The sequence below is a fragment of the Alligator mississippiensis genome, chromosome 8, assembly GCF_030867095.1.
Source record: "Alligator mississippiensis isolate rAllMis1 chromosome 8, rAllMis1, whole genome shotgun sequence".
NCBI classification, from domain to species: Eukaryota; Metazoa; Chordata; order Crocodylia; family Alligatoridae; genus Alligator; species Alligator mississippiensis.
In genome coordinates, this window is record NC_081831.1 from 63,906,641 (window position 1) to 63,929,739 (window position 23,099).

A 23,099-nucleotide genomic window follows, 5' to 3' on the forward strand; every position below is an offset into this window, starting at 1 on the left:
TACAGTGGGATGCATTACAGTGGTGGCTATGGAGTCTGCATTTGGCACGCTCCTTTGTAAGCTAAGTCCCTGATGCTGCTCATACACTGTGGTATTAAGATCTAGAGGTGAATTAGGCATACCATCAGTTATTGGTATTCTACCAGGTAAGGGAACAATGCAGAGTTTCTTGGAACGCTGTCCAGGAGAGATTTTGATTTCTTCATGGGCAATACCCTGTTGCTTCTTGACAAATAAGGTCCAGCAAGGATATAATTCAATGCCCCCGCCCCCGGGTTTTTTTTTTTTAAGTATTCCTCAGAGGTACTGGGTGTTGACTGCAGCCAAACTAGTGATTTGGGCTGAGGTGTGCCAATGCTCGTGTTGGATCTTAAAGCTGGAGGTTCCTGTCTATAGAGGGTCTTGCCCCTCCTCTTAGGGTCAGACCCATCTCCATAGTTGGGGGCTGGAAGGAATTTTACCCCATGATCAGATTGGTATGGATTGTGGGGGGGTTTTGCCATCCTTAGTGGGGGGCATGGCTCTCTACTTGCGATTTCTTAAGCATATATCAACGGCCTTTATAGAAGCAGGACATTGGCTGTCATGGTCTGCTGGCATTACCTGTGGCAGGTTAGGGTGTTATGCCTTGTGTTTGTGTCATGGCTGACTGTGTAGTTTTACTAAGAGGTTAAATTATGGATTTATATAGGATGATTTAGATAGGGATGATCCTGCCTCAGGGAGGGTGTTGGACTAGGTGACTTATGGAGATCCCTTCCAGCCTTACTTCTCAATGATGATTCTATAAGGGATATGCCCTTAAGGAGAATTTTTCCGAAATTTCAATCCACCCCTCTGCCCCCACATATGCATTCTTGCATCTCTGGTGTCAGGTTGAACCACCAGATAAGGAAGTGATGCATATTAAGCTAAATATCTTTTTTGTGATGGCTTCTATTAATGTATAGAAGCCCATTTTCAGTCAATTCAATCAATGTTTAAGCTTCTTTAAATTTTGTACATGTTTGTGGCAAAAACAACCTTGTTGAAATCAATGAGAAAATCTCTATTGACGTCAGTAGAACTAGGATTTGCCACAGATGCTTTTAGAAATGTATTTTTAAAAATGCATTAGTGTTGCTAATTGTATTCTTTTATTCTCTTTCCTTAAGCCCCATGAAGAAACTCATCTGAAGACAATGGTGCTGTGACAGTCAACACCATCTTTCTAATTGGAACTATGGAAATTGTAGAGGGCTGCCGGCATTCTCACCCTCAGCTGGTGTCCAATGGATACATGAAAAAGGTTTTTCAAGCAAATCCAGAGAGGAGCACTGAAGTATTAAAGATTTGTGATATTGAGCCATGCAACTTTAGTGGCAGCAACCAAAATGAAAAGGAAGAGGCAGCCAGGTATAAAAAGAAAACCAAGGGCAGCCGGATATGGAATTTTGTTAGTCGAAAAAAAGGTTCCTCCATGCATAACAAAAGGCCTCAGTCCATGATCTTGTTAGGAGATACCTCAGAGACTTTAGAGGAAAAACACAAGCTGTCTTTTATGGAGAGGGTTAGGTCCTTTAAAAAACTGAGATCTTCCAGTATGTCTAAGAATGTGGATTTGAGAGCATCCAGAGCAAAGGTTGCCTGCATTCCTGAAGAGGACCAACTAGACAATGGGCAAAGAGCAATCTACAGGACTAAGAAACTGTCTGACAGTCAGAGGCCTTTCCGTCATTCATATGCAGGGTACATTGAGGATTTGGATTCTTCTTTTGAAGACGTAGAGTTAAACATCAGCATTCCAGAAATCAATGCCAATGAAAATAAATGGCTCAGGGATATCAATGTCAGAATACACGGTGAAGATAATGACAATAACTGCCATAAGATGAGGTCTAGAAGGAGCGAGTCTCTGAATTTTGAAAACTTTAAGAGTTCTGTGATTACAGAAGGGGACAATCAAAAGAGGTGTCTTATGCTCCCACAGGAAAGCAGAAAAGGAAAAAGCTCTGATGTCTGGAACTATCTGAAAGGAATTTCATTAACTAGCAGAGATAATTCAAAGCTACTAGATCAAAGGGTTGAAACCAATTTCCAGAACTTAGAAAATATAACTGATAATTCTGCTTCTCATTTTGACTTTGATATGAGATGTGAGCAGAATCTTAGCCAGCCTAAAAAATCAAACAATTCAATGAAAGCGGGTCATTTTGGTGGCGTCCTAAAGTTCTTTAACAGCATGGCTGATGCTGCTAGAAAGTGGCGAGCCTCTTCAAGGCCATTTTCCCAGGAGGAGAAAGGATCTCAGTCAAATTTCAGAAGCCAGAGGCAGGACGCCTCCTCCCACAAAGAGTCTTTGGTTTTTGAGAATGAAAATGCCAGGGAATTCTCTTCAACAGGAATACCTTTATGGTCTGCGGACGCTGAGGTCTGGGATCATCATAATTCTGAAAGTTCAACACAGAAAAAGCTACCCCAGTTGGATGTAAATGCAGAAGTATTCCAAGACGTTAGCTGCTCTGCTCCAGGCAGTCAGAATAATAGTTTTACTGAAATATCCCTCTCTCACCTTGGGCCAGTTCCACCTACCTCCCCCTTGCCTGAACTTATGGATGACTGTTGTACCTCACTCAACATGCAAGGCCCATCTATGCCTCTGGCTAAATTAGATGCTAAGGACCTGGGCAGCCCTCCAGCAGATGTTCAAGATCTTTGCCATAAAAACATAGACACCCAGGATTTGGGAAATATTGAGGTATGCTTGAAAGACTTGTCTGAAACTGTCCTGGATGCCCAGGAATTAAGCAGTGCTTCAGAGGATGCCTGGGAGCCAAGTGATCATGATGATTCTCTAGTGCCAAGTGATAATGAAGTTGCCTTGGGGCTGATCAGTGATGAGGATGTCTATGAGCCAAGTAGTGTTCCAGATGATGTGCAGGATCTTTCCAAGAGTAATCTGGGTGCTCAAGACCTGGGCAGTGCTATGTGGGATCTCTCGACATCTACTCTTTTAAAATATGGAAAAGGCAATGAGCAAGTGGTAGAACCAGAGGACACCCCTACCAGAAAGCATGAAACAGTTTCAGCTGGAGAGCAAAATTCCATTGAGGGACCAGACAGAGTGGACCACTTTGAGTGCAATGAAACGTGCCATCAGCTCAAACTGAACCTTTGTACAATTGTCTCCTTTGGTGAACTCAATAATGGAAAGGTATGACCAATTTCTACCATAATGCTGCAGCAATAAGATGTTATACAATTATAATTACACAGTTCTTCCTTTGGGCTAGAAGGTTTGCAGCTAAAATTGGTTTTGATGTAGCTCATTTGGGCTTTCAGGTGAATTAGACCATTGCATCATACATGGATAATGGCAATAGTTTGCATCTTTTAAAGCCACTCAGAAGGCTTTAAAGGAAGCAGTTGGCTTATGTTTTATCTGAGCTATGAATACAAATCCTGAAAGCTGTTGTCTTAAAAACCGTTTGGCCACATCGCTAACAAACATGTGCCCAAGGAAAGAGCAGCTGCAGCAAAAGCAGCTCCAATGCAGAAAAAACCAAGAATTCTTGTGGGTGTGTAGCACGTCAGAGTCCTGAGGCAACTGTGATGCCCCCTGGTGGCTCCACAAATGTGCCTCCTTCTGCCTCTAGGGTGCCTTCCGTTCTGTCATGCCTGCCATGCCTTGATATAATAAATAGATTAAAAGAGAGGCTGCCCACAGGCTTTAGCATGGGCCCCAGTCCAGCTGTATCCCCACTGGGGTTCCCTGGCACCTTACTGGCCGCAGCTACACTACTCCTGGGCCCCTTGCTGGGCCTCACTACTTCCAGGTTCCTCGCTGAGCCTCTCTTAACCGTGCCACTGCAGGGCACCTATAGCCTTAAGGGCTAATTACATGGCTCCATTCCACCCCCACACTATGCCCCAAGCCTTGCAGGTGTTGCTAGATCATCACTGTCTCCTGTTGAGACTTCAGTCCCCTCAGCTGCCACCCCTTTCCTCTAGCTAGGCCTTCTAGCCTGGGTCAACTGAATTGGACCGGGGTTTGAGGCACTGGCTCTGGTCTAGCCCTCTCATGTGCTGGGCCTCTTACCTCTGTCTGGCTCTGTGGCCCCATGCTGTTCCCCGCTGCAGGCTGAACTCTTGCTCGGACCTTGAGCTTGCCCCTGGCAGGGCTCAAGGTGAATGCATGCCCCTTGGGCACTAGGGGTGGACCTCTGTATATCATCCCTTACAGAAGGGGCCAGCAAAGTCTGGCCCATCAGCCAGATCCAATCAGCAGTAGACTCTGTTTCCTAGCAGCCCCTGGCCATGTGGCTAGGGCTGGTTTCCATGGAGACCCCAGCAGCAGCCATGCTGTGATAATGTGGAGCTGGGGTTTCCATAGAGACCAGCCCCAGCAGCACTGACAGGCAGTAATGGGGCCAGCATCTTCCCGATGAGGGGATTAAGGGGAGGCTATGCTGCAAGCGGGAGTGGGGAGGGCTCAGCTGCTGCCACCTGTACAGGGTGGGCAGCAGTGAGACCTCTGGGAGGGGTGGCTACAGGGGGTTATGGGGAATTTTGGGGTGGCTATAGCCTCACTGCCCCAACCTCCTAGTGCTGCCTCTGCTGGTAGGATGTGTGGCAGGGCAGGGAGCTGCTCCAGAGCCGGGCTGGAAACTTGAGGCGGTGACAGTGTGATCCAGAGCTAGGGCAGAGCCTTGAGCTGCAAGAAGCTGGGGCAGAGCCGTGATCAGCTGCCTGCACGTCCCTGCCCGGGATGTGAAGCCTGCAGATCATGGCTCTCCCCTGGCTCTGGACCATGCTGTCACTGCTACGAGATCCCAGCCCAGCTGTGGAGCAGCTCTGTACCCTGCTGCATGCCCTGCCAATGCTGCTGGGGCCGGTCTCCATGGAAACCCCGGCCTCACACTATCACAGTGTGGCTGCTACTGGGGTCTCCATAACAACTGGCCCCAGCCACATAGGCAGGGACTGCTGGGAAATGGAGTCTGGCCACTGGCCAGATACGCCATTTTGCCCACCCCTGCCTTAGTCACAACCCAAACTGCCAGTGCTAAACTGCAACTCAAACAATAAGCCCCCAGGCTGTAATATAAACAGTCCCCTCTGGGCCCACCACCATTAACACAGAAGGAGAAGCAGTCCTCTGCCCCTTTAATTGGGAAACCTTCCCTCATCTCTCATGCTGGCATAGCTCCTGGCTCTGGGCTCCGTGTGAGCTCCCTGAGCCTCACTGGGGATCTGCAGGCAGCAGAGCAGTCTGTCTAGCATCCCCTGGTAGCTCTCTCGGGGAAGAGCTCCTACCCCTGTGGTTTGCAGGGCTGGACTAACTTGATAGCTCAGGCCCTGGGCTCATATGCCTAAACCCAGGGTCCTGCCCCTTTCCGGTCAAGAGGCTACCCTGGGCAGCCTGCAGGTGCCTGCTAATTGGCTTCATTACCTGATTGCTATGGCGCTCTGCAGCTGCTGCATCCTGCCTGGCTTGCAGCACTCCCTCTCTGGGCCGCTTCTTTCTTAAAGGAACAGAGACCCCCCAGGCTCTCTGTCGCAGGGTAATGTCTTTTATTGGGTCAACTGCATGGTTGGGATAGACACAGGTAAGCTTTCATAGTACCCATCCTCAGGTCTCTGTGAGAGAAACAGAGCTAAGTAGCAGATGGAACAAAGCTTGTGGACCATCATGGTAACAACATCACATCAACATTACTCCAACATAGAGAAAAGCTTGTATTATTTTCAATAAAGTATTGTTTACTTCTTTTCATTCAAAATGAAGGTTGCTTAAGCTATTAAGTGGATGTCAGTGGATAAATTGTATTCAGGACCTTACTTTTCACCTTAACTCTTGGCATTTCCTGAGGACCTAAGAGAGCTTCTGCTCTTTTTTATCATACAGTGCTTTATTACCATAGCACTTAAGTATTTCAGCTGTGAGTCAGAACCTCACTGTGCTATTGTAGAAGCACAGAGCAAAAGGGTGGACTCTGTCTCTAAGAGATTATAGTCTGAGAGGTGTCTACCTCCAGCTGAAAGCTAGTGTGTGTTGAGTACATGAATCATTTAACCCCCTTTTGAAAGTCCTGGCTCTAACCTGACTCTTGATAGGGCAGGTTTAAAAATGTTTTCTAACTCATTTAAAAAAACCGAAAAAACCAACCCAGGATATTTAGAAACATTTGAGTTCCTATGTATCTTCCTATTTATTATAGAGATGGGCAAGAGCAGTGGTGTGAGCATTGTTACATGATGATGTCCCTCAACCTTTCCTTGAGCGGTCAGCTTTAAAGTTGAGAAGGATGACCAATGCATGTGATCCATTCAGTCACTAGCTTCTTTGTTCAGTTTTCTATAAAGCATTGCAGTCTAGGAACTGGACTGAGTTAACCACTTTACAAGGCCAATACTAGTCAACCTGAGGCAGGAAGGATGACATTTTTTGAGATGCCAGGTTGGGAACTCTGGCCAATTCAACTTTCTCTTTTGCGGGGTTTGTAGAGACCATAGATTGTGGAGATGGTGTGTTTAGTCTGTGGAAAAGGGAGTTGTGATACTCTCAGCCAGAAAGGGGAGCATTAGTAATGGATGGCAGATTTGCAATAATGAGGCAGAAACCTCTGGATTTGTGAGCCCAGGCTGAAATGGGTATGGCCTGGATATTTGTTCCTGTATTAATTCTTTAATGCTGTCAGTGTATACATTCCTATACAATACATGGAATTAAGGCTGGCTTGATGTCTTATTACAGACACTTAAAATGGGATGCATTGGGTAATCCAACAATAGAGAGCAATCCATTGTTTAATAACTCACTTCTTATGTCCCATGAGTGAAATGAGGGCAGTGGCTTGGCAAAGAATGTTCTGATGGGGAAATATGCTGGAGTAGAGCAAGGAAGTTAACATTATCCACCAGGTGACCAGAATATTTTTTTTTCTGGGGAAAGCAAAGATGAAAAATTGGCATTACATTTCTAGAATGGCTTCATCTCTTAAAATGCAGAGCTAGCTGTTTGCCATGGCTAAATGTCTAATCACAGGGCTCTTATAGTGAAATCTAAATGATTTCCCAGGTCAGCTGCCTGAACAGGATACACAGCAAGTCCTCTGATCGAGGTTGACCTCCTGTAGCTTACAAATATTACCAACAAACTTAATCAAACATGGCACCAGAGATAATTGGACAGGAAGCTCCCTCTGGAATTCCTGTAGCATCTGCTGCTCTGCTGATAATAGTAACAACCTATTGACTTGTGTGTCTTCCGGACTGGGGCTTGTCTGGGCCTCACATTTTGTTGAAAGAATATCAGGGGTGAAAGGGAAAATACTTGGCCTATGTTACTTTGCAATCAGGTTTTCAAACCTAGATAGGCAGCTGCTGAGGGCTGGAAGTAATTATAGTTATCCAGTGTGCTAGCAGGAGCAGAACAGAGGCCAGAGCAATTGACAATCGGGCCAAAGGAGGAAGAGGCTGGAAGGCAGTGGCAGTGTGTGCTGAACCTGAAGGGTGTACACAACCCATCTAACGTTCCTATGTAAAATACTCTTTTGCATCGGGGATTCCGACTGCTTGTCTCTCCTGCCAGGGAGTGGCAATTGGAAATGTCCTTTCCCAAAATAAACGTGCAATGGAAATGGTTAAGCTGCAACATCGCATTAGGAGAGGACTCTGTTCTGTCAGCACCCACTCTTCACTCTTCTTGGTACATAAAATTGTGTTCGTTACTACTTCAATGGTGTCAGTTCCTTTAAAGAAGGGGCTAGATGCATGATGAAACATTTGGGCAGCATGTTTATTTGGGGGGGTAGGGAGGGGAGGGTTGGTAGGATCCAACTTCAGTCCTGCTACTGTAAAGACAGGAAGTGAAAAATACTGTGGGAAGCCTGCCAAGGACCTTCCAGACCTCTCTGAAGATGGACTACGCAGAGCAGATATCCACAAAGCAACTTATTTAACCATCCAAAAATGCACAAAGGCCCCGGACCTCAATGAAGGCAAACAAATGAAAATTTGAGTTCTCAGATCTGGGGGGACAAGACAGCACTACAAAGTCTTTCACTTTCTTGAGACTTGTCTAGTGTGTTCAGGTACTGGACTGGATTAAGGAGAAATGATTTCCTTTCCTGACTTTACTTTTCATCTGCAGTATTGTCTAGTGTATATTATTCTTCCAAACATCATCTTTCCGTTTTGCTTGTCTTGTCTATGTAGCCTGTAAGTGGTCCATGGAGAAATTGCCTGTTATGTGTATGTATGGACACTGCCTAATAGAATGGGATCTTCATATTAGTTAGGGTCTCTATACACACCTGTAGCAATGGCTTTTGGAAAGTGAAAAACATGTTTCAGACTTTTTACCTATCCTGTTCACTTCTAAACCAGGCCAGTTTCTTTCAGACCCCAAACACTGCTGTATGCCTGGGACACATCAGCCAGTATAAATGGAAAGGATTTGAGGCTTTTAAAGGGGAGAGGGTGCCAACATAATGTAGATGAGAGAAAGTTAGTTATAGACAGCAGTCTGAGCTACTGCAGGATGCAGGTCTAATATTTAGCCATATGTTTAAAATCAGAAAATAAATTGTTTAAGCTCCAGACAAACCTGAAATTCTCTGTCCTACTGGTTAAATCACTGTGTTCAACAAGTAGTCATCAATAGTTCAATGTCTAGTTGGGAGCCAATATCAAGTGGAGTTCCCAGGGGTCTGTTCTAGCTTTAGTATTGCTGAATGTCTTCGTTAATTATTTGGATAATAGGACTGGATGCACACTTAGCAAATTTGTGGTTGACACCAAGTTGGGTGGAGTTGCTGATGCTTTGTAGGGTAGAGCTAGGATCCAGAATGACCTGGATAGACTGGAAAAATGGTCCTCAATCAACCAGATGAAATTCAACAAGATCAAGCGCTGCACTTGGGATGGAATAATTGTGTGCGCATATACAGACTGGGGAATGAATGGCTTGGCTGCAGTACTGCTGAGAAGGAGCAGCAGGTACAGTGAACCATAAGGGTTAGGAGCAGACATTACACATACACCAGTTTAAGTGATCAGAAACTGTTTTAAACCTGTAACAGAACAGATGTTCAGTGCACATAAACCAGTTTAAAAATGGCTGAAACCGGTTTGAGATAAACCTAATTGAATGTAGTATCAGACTTAACTGATTTGGGTCAAACCACTTTATGCAAGTCTGTCCAAGACCCCTTGCTGGTTTAACATAAACCAGACACCCCCAGCATCCCAGAATGCTCCACAGCAGAGCTGGCCCCTCCCCTCTGCTCCCTGGCCAGAGCTCCGGCAGAGACGTGCAGGCCCAGAGCATCTGCCTGGCTTTTCCCATCTAAGCAGGGATTATTCCCCCCTCCCCTCTGCCTTACTCAGACACCTCAGCATTAGCTAGCATACCACATGCTGGCTAAGTCCGTGCTGTGGGAGAAGACAGGCAGACAGGCTTTTTGGAGTTCATCAACAGGTAGATTAATGTTCTTCCTTGGAAGAGCTGTTTAAGAAGAGCTCCATTAGTTAATGGAGAGAGGCTTTGTTTTCTTAATGAATTGATAAACACTGAGTTAGGGGTGATAAACATTCCCTGCTAGGCTGCTGGGAGGGGGGGACAGAACCCCTCCCTAATCAGAGCATCCTGGCTGTGCCTGGCCATGTCCCCCTCAGCTCAGCCCTGTAGAAGGGAGGGGAGGGAGGGCTGCTCTAACGCCCCCTAGCTTCTAGCCTGAGCCATTGCAGGCATGTGTCTGCATTTCTGGGATGTCTGTCTGGTTACAAAACTGATTTAGCCTAGCCAGGTTAGACTAATCTGCAAAGAGTGAATCAATTCAGGTTCAGGCTTTTTGAACCTAGCCAAGTTTAATGTAAGCCAAGTGTGTACTTGTTGCAAGAAAAGCCAACAGCATCCTGGTTGTATTAACAGGGGTGTTGCTTGCAAATCAAGATAAGTTATTCATCCATCCTGTTCAGCACTGGTGAGGCCTCACCTGCAGTGCTGTGTGGGTTCCACACTTCAGGAAGCATGTGGACAAATTGGAAAGAGTCCATTAGAGAGTGACAAAATGATTAAAGCCTAGGAAGCAAGACTTATAAGGAAGAACTAGGGTTATTTAGTCTGGAGAAGAGAGACTGCAGGGGGGGAGGGTGTAGAGATTTGATAACAGCCGACTACAGTGGGAATGGACATAAAGTATTCTCTGTGGCCGTAGGGAACAGGACTAGCAGCAGTGGCCTTAAGATGAGCCGGGGGAATTTGGTTGGAGATTAGGAAGACCTTTCCAGCTATGAGGGTGGTCAAGCATTGGAACAAGCTACCTAGAGAAACTGTGGAATCATTGGATGTTTTCAAGGGCAGGTTAGATAGACACTTAGGTGGGATGGCTTTTGTCAGGAGTGATCCTGTCTTGGGCAGAGGGCTGGAGTAGATGACCTCACAGGATCCCTTCCAACCCTACTTTCCTGTGTCCTATGATCTCATTTTGAGGACCTGCAAACTTATGAAAGCTGCCATCTTCAGCAAAGAAACTCACCTTACCCACCTCAAACTAGCTTTAGTGGAAGAAGCAATGCCTTCTGGTGCCAGCCATACCCAGCAGTTTGGTACTCCAGCAACCTAAGGTGGTGGCTGGGTGGGAAGAGGCAGTGCCTCAGTGTCACGGCTGTAGAATAGTGTAGAGCAGACGTAAGCTCAAAACCTGCAAAATTCCCTTCAGGATTTCAAACCAATTTAGCTTCTGGGGGGAATAGGGTGACTTTATAGCTCAGTAGTATTGGTTCTTCTCTATTGGCATGGGGAGCCACTGAAAAATTGATGTGTGCACTTATAAGGCCAACACCAGTCCAGGGGCGTTTGAATCTGACACTTTGGTTTAGGTTCATTTCTGCTCTACAGACCTAATCTAATCCTGGGTTCTGCTGGGAATTGAGTACTTCGGCCCAACTCTTGTTTTGTAGCAAACGCGGCTCTTACACAAAGTGCCGCGGCTCTTCACTGTGATCCTTTTGTGCCCTCTGCTGGCTGTTGCTGCAATCAGTGCATTTTCCTTTTAGGGAACTACAAGACCATGCTTTTTTCCCAGCTACTGAGAGTTTGAATTCTCACTCCAAAGAGTTTGACTCCCTTTAGTGGTAAATTCTTGCTCCACACAGTAAATAAGAAGCTGTTGTCTCTGTTGCATATGTCCAGTGGGATGTGTCAGCCAGAGCTGTGAAAACCAGGTTCTCTCAGGGTGCAGACTGGTCTGTAAAGTTTTCAGCACAGGACTAGGTGCCTGGTTAAGGTCGTGTCATAAAAAATCACACGCTAACAAATCTTCTGACTTTTCTGCCACCGGGTGCAAGAACCTAGCACTCTCTTAATCAGACCAGCTTCTGAATACTGCTTAAGGCTGTTGGTGGGAGTCGTCTTGTCAGGCCCAAGACTGCTATGGAGTGGTTCCTCGTTCTGTGCTGGATGCTGCTAAGGTCATCAAGGAAACAGCTTCTCCTTCACCTCAGTGCTGGTGAACGTTCGGTATGGGACAGATTTACCTTTCTGCCACAAAAGATGTCCCAGACAGCAGCCCGTATTGGCAGGTAGATTCAGCAGAAGTGCCCTCTGCCCATCTACACGTGTGCTACATTCTGGGGGCATGAGCAATGCAAACAAACATTACTTCCCAGGTAATATTTTAATTCCTGAGTGGTGCATGTAACTCCTGTTCAACAATGCCTTGTTGAAGTACCTGGAAAATTCACAGGCTCAGGAAGGTCTCTATCCCTGCAAATACCTGATCCATCTGATGCTTGGTCTGGTAGGTCCTGTACAGTAGCAGGTACATAGCCAGGTAGTTAAAGCACTGAACTTGGAGTGTGGAGTTCTGGGTTCTGCCACAATCTTGTAGCTTTGCTTATCTTTGTTTTCTAGCAGCTAGTGCAATTTGCTTTTCACAGCAGGCAGAGGCTGCTGCTTTCTCCTAAATCTGACAAGAGACCACTGGTAATGTACAGCAAGTTCTGATAGTGGTCCTCATTTTGCACTGTCTTGTTATCCTGCATGTAACGTTGCTGAGATTGCTACAGTGACTAGCAATAGCTTCTTACTCCCCTTTCTCATTCTGCCTGCAACATGCAGGCTGAATCACAGGAGCTAGAAACAAGGTACTTATCCAAGAGTCGGTCTTCAGTTACCTCATGCTAAATGGCAGCAAACTGGCTCATTCTCTGTTTGAGTACCACTAATTATTCTTTGATTATACAAAAAACCCAACAACTTGAGACTTTTCAAACCAAGATATGATATTTCACTTCCTTTTGTTTCTGAACCCTGCTGGCGCCAACCTTTATGTTATGTTTTATTCCATTTCAGTAGCAGGAAATTGATCTGGCCAAGGCCAAATCCTGACTTTCAATGTTGGCAAGTGACCTTCCTTATTTTACTTAAAAAAAGAATTAAAACTCCAAGCTGTTCTGATTTTCAGATAGTTGGCATGTTTAATAACCACAAGGCACTAACAAAATCTTAAATTAAAAACCATCTATTAAGTATCTTCTCTGGGAATACTCTTACTGTGTTGTCAGTTGGTGCTTAGGCTTTGTATGCAAAGGCTGGTTGAGTATTTGAAGGCTAATCCATGTAACTATGTGTGCTTCTGTCTTGTCTTTGAGCTAGTTCCCTGCTCCAGAAAGCTGACAAAGTTTCATCATTTATATAGTTGTAAAGTGTTCAACACAACACAAGGAGGTCCTGATCCCAAACATGACCTCTGGTCACTACAAGACCAAAAACAGTGATGAACTATAGAATGTCAATACTCTCTTCCTATTAATCTTTCTTATTATTGGGCTATACAAGTCCCCTTGCATTCACAGTATGTGTATGAGGCTGTAAAGGCTGGTAAATTTACTTTGAAATTAAACCCACCTGTCTCGCGTTCTGCCCCCTCCCCGCAATCGGGAAAGGAATAGTGGTCCAGTATGTGTGTAACCTTGAACTTTGAAGATGTAGATTTAACTGCGTGGCCTGTGGCAAAGCTAATCTCTCTGTGCCTCGGTTCCCTATGTGTAAAACAGGGATCAGACTTTTCTATCACACAGGGGTGTTCCTGTCACAGAAGGGTGTCACAAAACTGCTGCAGCATCCCATTGTTATGCTAACGGAGGCTGTGTAAGATGACAGATGACCATTTCTCATTTACTTCAAAAACTTTTAGTGGGAAGATCTCCTGTTCATTTCTGACTATTGTTCACTGAAATTCTGCCAATTTCCTGGATCACAGATTATATCTGAGACCAGCAATTTATCAGAATGAAAATAAAAGCTTGATTTTTTTGAATTGTGAAATACTGAAAATGAACTCATTCTTCAACATGTCACTTCACACTTGGCTGTTTCAAGATACATTTTTTAACTAGGATAATCAAAGTTAGTCCCTAGCTGAGAGAGGAAGAGTTATAACTGTTCCTCCTATTCGTTTTAAAAGATTAACTCTCACTTTGTCTGGATCAGTGTTACCTTGGCTGAGGCATAACCAGAATACTTTTCCATGTTAGGGGTACTTCAGTCAATGGCATAGACACTTTTTATTTCAAGTAGTTCTTCACAGACAGTAGGCATATACACGTCTACATGTGCATTAACACACTTTAGTTAATGCGCATTAAATCTAGTACCTCTAGGGCACTTTTACACATACTGTGAGGGTGGGGAGTGGGGTAGTGCTTAAATTAGAGTGGCTCCAAGAGCTGCTCTAAAGCGCTGTCATGCCTTGTGTATCAGCATCCCCACACTAAATGGCATCAGGGGTGCTTGAACTAAAGTTTGACAAGCTTTAGTTCAAGCAGCTCCACCGTCATTTTTATGTATGGGGACACTGATACGCAAGATGCAGGAGGCTGCTGGAGTGTGGTAACCGATTAATCAAGTCTTCTCTGACACCCTCTAATTACAGCATATTGGAGCAGTCTCCACACTTGTGTATAGATCTACCTTCCATTGTGAGGTACTAAGAAAATGCACATTAGCTTGTCTTAATGCGCATTAACTAAAGAGCATGGTTTTTAAGTGATGCTTGATTCACATTAGCCTATTGTAATGTGCATTAACTGAATAGCACTTTTTAAGTGATGCTTTAATATGCATTAAAATAGGCTAATGCATGTTCAAGTGCACATGTAGACATGCCCTTAGTGCATGTGACTGGTTATGACTCAAATTTCAAAGATACCGCTGGTGTTATTTTTGCCCTACTGTGTGATCCCTTCAGTCAAAATTGACAATCTGAAATTAGTTTGTTAAAAGAGACTACACAGAAGTCTGGAATGAAAATCTAGAGAGAGATCCTAAATTACATTCCCATTTTCTTCATCCCCAAATTTTGAACAGTTGGAATCTGACTCTGGATCTAAATTTATGGCCCATCTCAAACGTATAAACATAACCCAGAACTAGAAACTGGGAAATGCACTAAATTCACTAAGCACAATTCTGAGAAATATTATCAATAACTTGTTCCAATGACAGTTACTCCAGAAAAAGTGTAAACCATAATCTAACTAATCATACTGACAAATATATCTGGTCCCTCTTTCTATAATAATGTAGCTCAAACCAACCCCCTAGCACAGAACCTCTAAAGAAGTGTTTCCACTGAGAACTGAACTTTACGGAGCTCACAAAAATAAACTGGGGGGCCTTTCTAATCAGTGGTGCATTTGACCTCAGAAAGGAGCTAAATGACATTTCAGATAAAAACATAAAACTCTTTGGAGGAGCCCCCCCCCCCCCCCCCCCCCCCCTTTCTGAGTGAGGGGATTTGCATGGCTGGGGAAGCTGTAGGCAATTAACTCATTATTGCAATCATACTAGAGGCAATGTGTGGGCAGTATGGTATGAAGTAAGAATCTCTGAGAAAAGGAAAGCAGTCATGCTTCTAGTGAGACGCATTGGCGATGCATAGCGGGTGTACGCGGCTGCATGTGCACCCCCTGAGTGTGGCAGTGCACCCCCTGTGTAAAGGCTCTGCCCCCCCCTTGTTGCTGACACCGCCAGTGGCATCTGTGGGCGATCCATGATCGCCACTGTCTGCCACCAACACTGCTGGTGGTGTCCATGGGTGGTCACTGACTGCTGGTCGGTGCTTGCCACTCCCCCCTCCACTGACAGCACTGCAACCGCCTGCGGGAGCTCCCTGCTTGCTGCTGCCACGCTCCTGCTGCCAACAGCATTGCCACTGCCTGTGGGAGCTCGCTGTGCCCACCCCCCAGCCTCCAGGGGCAAGCGGCGTTCATGGTGAGACTTGACTGAGGCAAAAGCTACTGGATTTGATTCTTAAAGGGGTAGGAGAGTCTACAACTGCAACATATGTTTACAAGCTTGTTGAACGAGCTTTAGTTCACGTGTCCGCGCTGCCATTTTGAAGCATGGGGACACTGTGGCACTTTAATTAGAGTGGGTCTTGGAGCCACTCTAATTTAAGCACCCTTCCTCCCCCCCAACCCCTGGAGCATGTGTCACAGTGCCCTCCAATGTGAGGTACTAAATTAATGCACAAGCCACGCTTTTTAGGTGACAATAAATGCTCAGTAGCCTATTTTACTGTACATTAGCATAATAGCATTTTTTTTACGCAGTGCTTTAATGAGCTGTAGAATAGGTTACTGCACATTAAAGCACACGTGTAGATGCTCCCAGTTTGTTGCATTTGAAAAGATATAATACGGCCTTTACAAATGACTGGAAAGGAAGCTGTGGTTGTCAGATTTTTAGAACTCAGGGGATGAGATCCTATTACTAACATAATTCACTTTTATATAGATGTTATATTAACAAGATGCACAACACCTCAAATATTGCTAAGGTTTAGATAGGGTTTTATTGGCACTGGGTTTTTTTTTTTGCCTGTAGATCCTAGTTCTCTTAGTTTTGGGCTTGGTACTTGGTTTGTTAGCAATCTTAAATTATGTTTGTAGTTGATATTTGTAATGTTAGATATTATTAGCCAGGACCAGGGAGTGTTGTTTTTTCTTTCACTGTGGCTGAAACAAAGACAGTGCAAAATGTACACTGTTCCTTAGTTGCGTGTGTCTTCCAAACTTTGAAGGGACCAGTCCAAAGGGCAATAGAGTTCCATTCAATTACCATTCATTAATTTACCCTTCTTTTCAAGGTGGCCATTAACAGTGATTGTGGGTGATTGCTGAGATTTACAGCAGGACTGAATGAACAACTACTTGTTTCATGTTGGCCAACAAAGAGGTGCTGAGAAGGAACAATGTTTGTTCATTATTGACTTTTCTTTGGCTTTTAGAAATGCCTGGGAGGCCATGCAGCCTAAATTCCATTGGAAGTCAATAGAATGTATGTGCCTTTGAAAATTTTGCCTCTCTATCTGAATTCAAGTACCCTATTAGAAATGACCTGCTAGAGAGGAAAGTCTCTATTTTCTTATTAGTTGCTTGAGCCAGAAAATCTAATCTTTCTATTTCAAGCAATTAAGAGGTCACTGATTTGTTTGGAAACTGCAGGGGGATATTAAAATGGATCCAATATCTTGAAAAATGTGCACGCCTTCATATTGCAGTAAAAGGACTGATTTTTTTGATATTTCTCAAGCACTGGTGAGTAATTTTTCTTCCCTTGCCTCCCAATCTGTTTCTTTCCAGCCTCTGTGTCATCCTCTTCATCCCTCACCACAAGCACCTCCTTTTAAAATCTTGTTGGACAGATGTCGCTCCTTACCCCTTTCCCAGAGCATACCTATGGGGTTGGATCAACTGGGCTGGAGGCGACGTCTGTTACTGAGCACTGGTGGTAAGTACTGGTTTGTTTGACTGTTTTCGTTGTCAGATTTGTCTTCTAACCATAGCAGCCACTTAAAAAGGCAAGGGCAGCACTGGTGTTGAGACTAGTAGATATGGTTTGGAAATGCATCTGTGTTCATTGTAAAACTAGAACTTGAGGAAAGAGGTTGCAACAACTACAGATGCTCAGGGCTCAGCTCTGACTAGTGAGGATCTTCCTGTGTGTAATGTGTTCTGAAAGAAAGGCTATTTCCCTTCTTTAATTTCCGTGAACCCCATATTTGGGGTGCTGAAGAATAAAATGGCTGTGCAGAGTAAAAACCTTTTAACAACCTATGGGTAAGTTTTCACATACCCCTGTCATACAGGGTGATTTCTGCTCAGTTCTCTGCCTCATTATTTCTTAGTCTTTTGTGAATACCGCCATGTAAGAAAGTAAACTAAGATCTAAACATACTCAGATCTTCACCAAGTGAGACATTTATCTGGGAACATAACATTAGAAGGAAAAGTTCCCATCTATCCAACATCTACTTTCTTATGAAAGGAGAAAGAATATCAGGGAATTGATAGAGCAATAGACTCGGCTGTAAACCAGTTGATGGAAAGGGAAGTGATAGAAGCTCCCGTCTCTGGGGATGTTCAAAACTGCATTGAACAAAACACTATAGAATGCATTTGTGGGACCAGAACTCCACTGATGGGGAGAGGGGCTGATAATTCAATATATAAACTCTGAGTAAAAAAAAGAGGTGTAGAGGATGGAGGTTCTTTTCTAACACCAAGAATGTGGAAGGTGATGTAGAGAGACACTAGCCATGCTGCTGGACTCTCCTGGTACATCCAGACATACCACTGATTGCAGCAGAGTGCTAGACCAGTTGTTCTTAACCTTTTTAGACTTAAGACATCCCTTTTTAGATTTAAGGCATCCCTCAATATTTATTTATTTTGCGTATATGGTTTTGGCATGTTGTTTCAGCCATCTTAAAGCGATGTCATCACCAGTGATAAGAGCCTGAAGGTCACCAGGTAGCATAGTAAAGGGACACAAGTCAGCAACATGGGACATGGTTTGAACGTGTCCACAAGGGCATTTGTTGTCATTGCGAAGGCCCCATTGGTATAGGTTTGAGGCACAGTGACCCCATTGAGTTAAAAAATGGTTGAAAAGTGTCCACTAGCAGCGTGGCCAGTTAAATCTTGGTTGACTGACTGTAGTTTCAGAGATGATGTGATGATTGATTGGTGCTTGTGCTGACTATTCTTTGTGCCCCTCACAGTAAGTGCTAGCTCTTGGCTTTCATTCATTTGTTGACTATGGAAAAATAATAGAGCAGTTCTTCTATTTCAAAGAACTCAGAAAGACCACTACTGTGGATTCCTATTTGAAATCTCTGGGTTGAGCTTGTGAATCATGTGTAGGTGTTTGCACACCTAACAGCACTAATATTGCACAACACTCCAGGCTAGACCTTAAAAGGGTGTCACCCTGGTTGACAATCACTGTGTTAGAGAATGGTCACAACGCAACCGGATATGAGAAGCATTGGTAGTGAATGGATGAAGCAGCAGCTTAATATAATTGCTCTTTTGTATTGAAACAGGCTTCTCTAGCACGCTGAGGGGGGGATCTCTTTAAGAATGCAAGTGTTGCTGTGGCTGCATGTTGCGTTTTTAGCCTGTTATCCTTCAGCTTTAATCAACGCTTGCACTTCAGCTTGGTTTTCTGAGAGCTTAGAAAGAGAAACGCAAGCAGCTAAAAATAATAGCAGTATGACTACGTCAAGAGAGCATTTAGGAAATAGGTTCTAGTGTTATCATTCTCCTGGTAACACTGGAAAAATATTGGGTTCCCTGCTTTAGCAGCCTGGAGTAAGCCATTCCCCTGAAACAGAACTCCAGATCTCTTCCTCCCCTTACCTTGGGATCCCCTCCACCATTAACTTCACAGGGCAGCTAGATTAGGCCGATGGCACTGAATTTCATAGTTGAAAAGCCCAAAGCCCTATGTCCTAGCACCCCTGAGCACTGATGAACAGTACTGTAGGGTATGTACAAGCATTACATTTAAATTGACCTAACCAGGATTAGGTCGATCTAAATGCCCACTCATGCAGGAATTCACAAGGTTTAAATCAGTCAAAAACGGTGTGCCCATCCTAAGTTAGTTCACCTCAGGAAGGGCACTAATTTAGGTCGAGAAAGGGTTAACCTGATCTAGCTAATGCTGCACACAGCTCTGGGGCTGGGAGAGCCCAGCCACTCACCCCAGCCCCATACCCCCAACTCTCACTAGGCTATTTTTATCCCCCTGGCCCCGCACCCCCAGACTGGGCAACCTTCCCCTTCCTCCCCATGAACCCTCCAGACCCCTCCCTCCACCCCAGTCTCACCAGCTCCTCCTCCTCCTCCAGGTTACTTATGTCGGGCTGTTTTGAATGCCTGCACATGCCACTCCTGGTCTAGGTTCAGCAGTTAAGGTAAACTGCCTAAACCTAGACTGGGTGTGCTGAACATTTGTACATACCCATCGAAGCACAGCCCAGCACTACTGTTAAGAGACCTGTTAAATCAAGGTTCATTGAACTGTGCTTCAGATTTTAAAGACAATCCTTGTCCCCGACACCCCCCCAGAGGGGAAATGGGTCCTTTTCTGTGGTTGTTTAGTAAGGTCTGGCTGATTGAGTTGGTAGGTGCTACTGAAATGCACACCTTCCCACCACACAGAGAGTGTGCCACACCACTGCAAGGCAGAGCTGAGCTGGGCTGCCAAGTTGAGATTTTGACTCCTATCTCTACTCTTCCAAAGTTCAGAATTGCTCGGACTCAGGGGTTTCAGTCTATCTGGCCATTGGCCCATTTCACTGGCCCTATCTGACCTTCTTTGAAGGTCAGGGCAGTGTTGTGATCTGATGTTCTGCTTGCAAGCCTGAGTCAAATGACCATCATGGAGTAGCATCTGGTACAACTGTGGTCTGGATGTGTTGCGATGGGCTAGGAGGAGGGAAATCAGTGATGCACATCTCAGGCAAAATTTCCCTAATTCAGCCATTCTCTGTAGATGCTTTTCTCCCTGAAAGGGATGGTAGGTCCCAAGGGAAGCAAACACACACGCACCACATGCTGCTAGTGCTCTGCTCAAGCTGTACGCGGCCTGCTGACTCAGGAGCCTGCGCTAGCAGCAGCTGTGGACCTACACGTAGTGTCTTTCTACAGCTTATCTCTCCCGGTGGGTGTCACTCCAGACCAGTGCTTTGTGGAAGGTGGACTGGAGGAAATGATTCAAACTGATCCATGGCAAAAAGAGAGCAGGAAATACCTGCTTCTGATGGCTTCAGAGTGCTTTGCCAAATCTGGAAGAACAGGCAGGGGAGGGGGAGTTTGCTTCCTGGTTGAGTAGTAAAAATAGAAATGATTTTAAAGCAGGTAAGTTATTCTTTAGACCAGCTCACCCCTGGTTTAGGGCAGAATGCCCTGGGGACCACTGGTCTTTCTAAGCACAAATTCAGGTTTGGTGTAAGTGATGCAACTACCTTAAAATTGCAGGGGAATAGCATTCTTGGGTGGACTTACACAAAAAGCCTAGGGTGATGAAAGCCCCCTGACTTCTCTAGCAGACAGCATTGTATAGCCTGTTTCCCTTTGGCATAGACCAAAGGAACAGTTTAATCTTTCAGCTTGTCACATCTTATAGATCACAAGGGCTGAGGACTTCAGATTGCCAGGGACCTGGAAGAAATATTTTGTAGCACTTCTGATTCATGAGCTATCATGCCTTCAATACAAATACATTCAGATTATACTCCTGCATTATGCTGCGTTTTAAACTACTTGCTTATCTTATTGCCCCTACCCGCTTACATCTTTTTTAATTTGGCCCTCAGCTCTTGATTTACACCTGAGTTTCTGCAGTATCCAAAGTGGGATAGGCAGGGACATACTCTGCTTTTTCTAAAAACAATAAAGTAAAGCTTGAATTAAGTGTCTTGCAAACAGTTTGGTTTCTTTCATTTAGATGGAACAGCCTCCACCCACAGACTGAGCCAGAACACAGTGTTTATCTTTTATGATTCCTTCCTTATCCTGTGGATTTTGTCTTGGCAGCTGAGAACGACCTGGGTTCAAAGACTCTGGAGGTGCGCAGAGACTGCAGGAATGGCAGAAGGAGATGGAAGCCCCTGAAGCCTGGAGCTGAGCAGCTGCTAGTCGATAAAGTAAGGCATTGTTTAAAAAAATCTCTCTATCTGCTTCAGGGGTGGCATTTATCTACTGCATACTTAGCCAGGGAAACTAACAACACGCATTAGTAAAAGCGTCTACCAGCCAGAGCAGTTTCTTTAGCAGCAGTTTTTTTTTTCAATTAGTTTGAGTTATTTTATTGCAATATAAAAAATGGAGCATTAACCTTTTCCCCCCAGATTAGTTTCCCTCCAGTATAAATCAGAGGTTTTATGACCTAACGTAGGCAATGGGCCTTCCTTCCCTTTGGCTAAGTGTTTCTCACAGATGGGGGAAACTGTGAAATTTCAAATCATCTGTAGTTTTGCTCTGCTTTTTATTACCATATGTCCTTTGGGTTCATTACTGTCACTGAAGCTATCTCTGAGACATATTTATGCGACTACTGCTTTCCAAAGTGTTTTGCAAAGACAGACAAAATCCAAGTACTTTTTCCTTTTAGAGAAGGTATTCTCCATCTTTTCAAGTGAAACCTCCTGGGTTTGGGAGTTGAGACTTTATCTACATTTGTGTAGTGCACTTACTCTGAGCTCTGAATTGTCCTAATGCCATCAGTGATCTCATGCCAAGTGCTTGCCAGAAGTTGGGGTTATTGCATGTTATTCTTCAGAACTTTTGCCTTGTGTGAGCATGACCCTTTGAGAGAGATCCCTAGTTTCTATCATGATAGGAGTCTGAATTGCTTTCATCATGACAGATATGCCAGCTACCTTGCTGATTTTTCTATATATTGAGGGAAGTCTCAGAAACAATTGTGCCACTTGCCTTTAATGAGCAAAGCGATTTAGGACTAGATTCAGCATTGCCCTTGCTTACTTGCCAACATGGCAAACTTCTGGAGGAAAGGTCTTCCCACCCTCAGCTTTCTGGTGGTATGTTTAGGTAGGATGTGCCTCAATTGCTATATTGTTGACTGTACTATATATATGCTAAGTCTCATCGATTTGATGCTAATGTGGATGACATTAGCACGGAAAAGTTATTGGAGAATGAACAAAAAAAAGATGATGTTATTTTTTGAATAACTGCTGTCATGCCTCTTTAGCATCAGGGTGAGGGAAGAATGGGCAAGCAACCATGAATTCTGAAGTTCTCTGTTGGGATCAGCAATGGACCATGATATGAGGCAACCAGCTTAAATGAGATTAGCAGCCCAAATTCACTGAGGGAGAATGAGTTTGGCCTGTAGTGACAGAACCCAAAAAGGTGGCAAACAGTCTTGTACTTTTGTTGGTTAAACAGCTCTGCGAGATCAGAATTCAAGGCCTGGCTCACCGGGTGTGCCTGCGGTTACAGCACATTAATTCTCTACACCCGGGAGTTCAGATATTCAAGTAAACATCTGAATATTCAGGTGCTTATCCAAACCGGCACTATTTTAATGCTTTTCTTGTTGCTGCTTTCCTCACAGTGGCTGCCTCACTTTGTATAATTTTATATAATCAGCTGCCTTTCCAGAATATGATTTTCAGAAAGGACTTGGCAGCTGTAGGTTGGTTTGTCATGACAGAAATAGTTACTAAGGCTGTGCGAAACAGCACCATTTCGTTTTGACTTCTGTTTCACTGTTTCGAAGGGACAGCGCTTCATTCCACTGTTTCAAAGCGCTGTTCGATTTCGTTTCGTCAAAACTGTTTCGCTGTTTTGACGCATTATATTTCGCCCATAGGCTATAATAGGGAATCACAAAAATGCCTATAACTTTGTCATTTCCTGCCTGATTCAGGTGAAAATTACAGGGTTGGTAGTCCCATCTGAGGGCATGATGCCTACCAAGTTTTTAGGAGATAGGTATAGGGACTTTTGTGAAACTGCATCTCAAATTGTTCAAAGCAAAACTAGTATCATTTGCCAGCAGCATGCTGCAATCCCAAATGCAGATCCAGGGGGCTGTGGGGCTGTGCCAGACACCTCCAGGGTGTCCGTTCTGGCAGCGGTGATTGGGGCCTCTGGGTGCTTGTGGAAGAGCACGCCCCGTGCGCAGTGCGGGGCAGTGGGGATCGCTCCCCCCCCACCCCCACCTGGCACCCGTGCAGCAGCTGCACCATTGCACAGGTGTACTGCAGCTTGGCAGGCCGCTGCAC

General features: G+C 44.7%; 1 protein-coding gene across 9 annotated transcripts in view; it reads left to right on the forward strand.

Annotated features, from left to right (window-relative positions):
* The window catches only part of ARHGEF9 (Cdc42 guanine nucleotide exchange factor 9), a 351,467-nt gene that overhangs the window by 51,646 nt on the left and 276,722 nt on the right, over window positions 1-23,099 (forward strand). For all 9 annotated transcript variants that reach the window (XM_019487852.2, XM_019487853.2, XM_019487851.2 and 6 more), the window contains 3 exons: window positions 1,155-3,193; window positions 16,636-16,783; window positions 20,881-20,990. In XM_019487852.2, coding sequence (XP_019343397.1) covers window positions 1,223-3,193; window positions 16,636-16,783; window positions 20,881-20,990 — 2,229 coding nt within the window. In that variant the 5' untranslated portion in view covers window positions 1,155-1,222. The remainder of the gene's footprint in view (window positions 1-1,154; window positions 3,194-16,635; window positions 16,784-20,880; window positions 20,991-23,099) is intronic.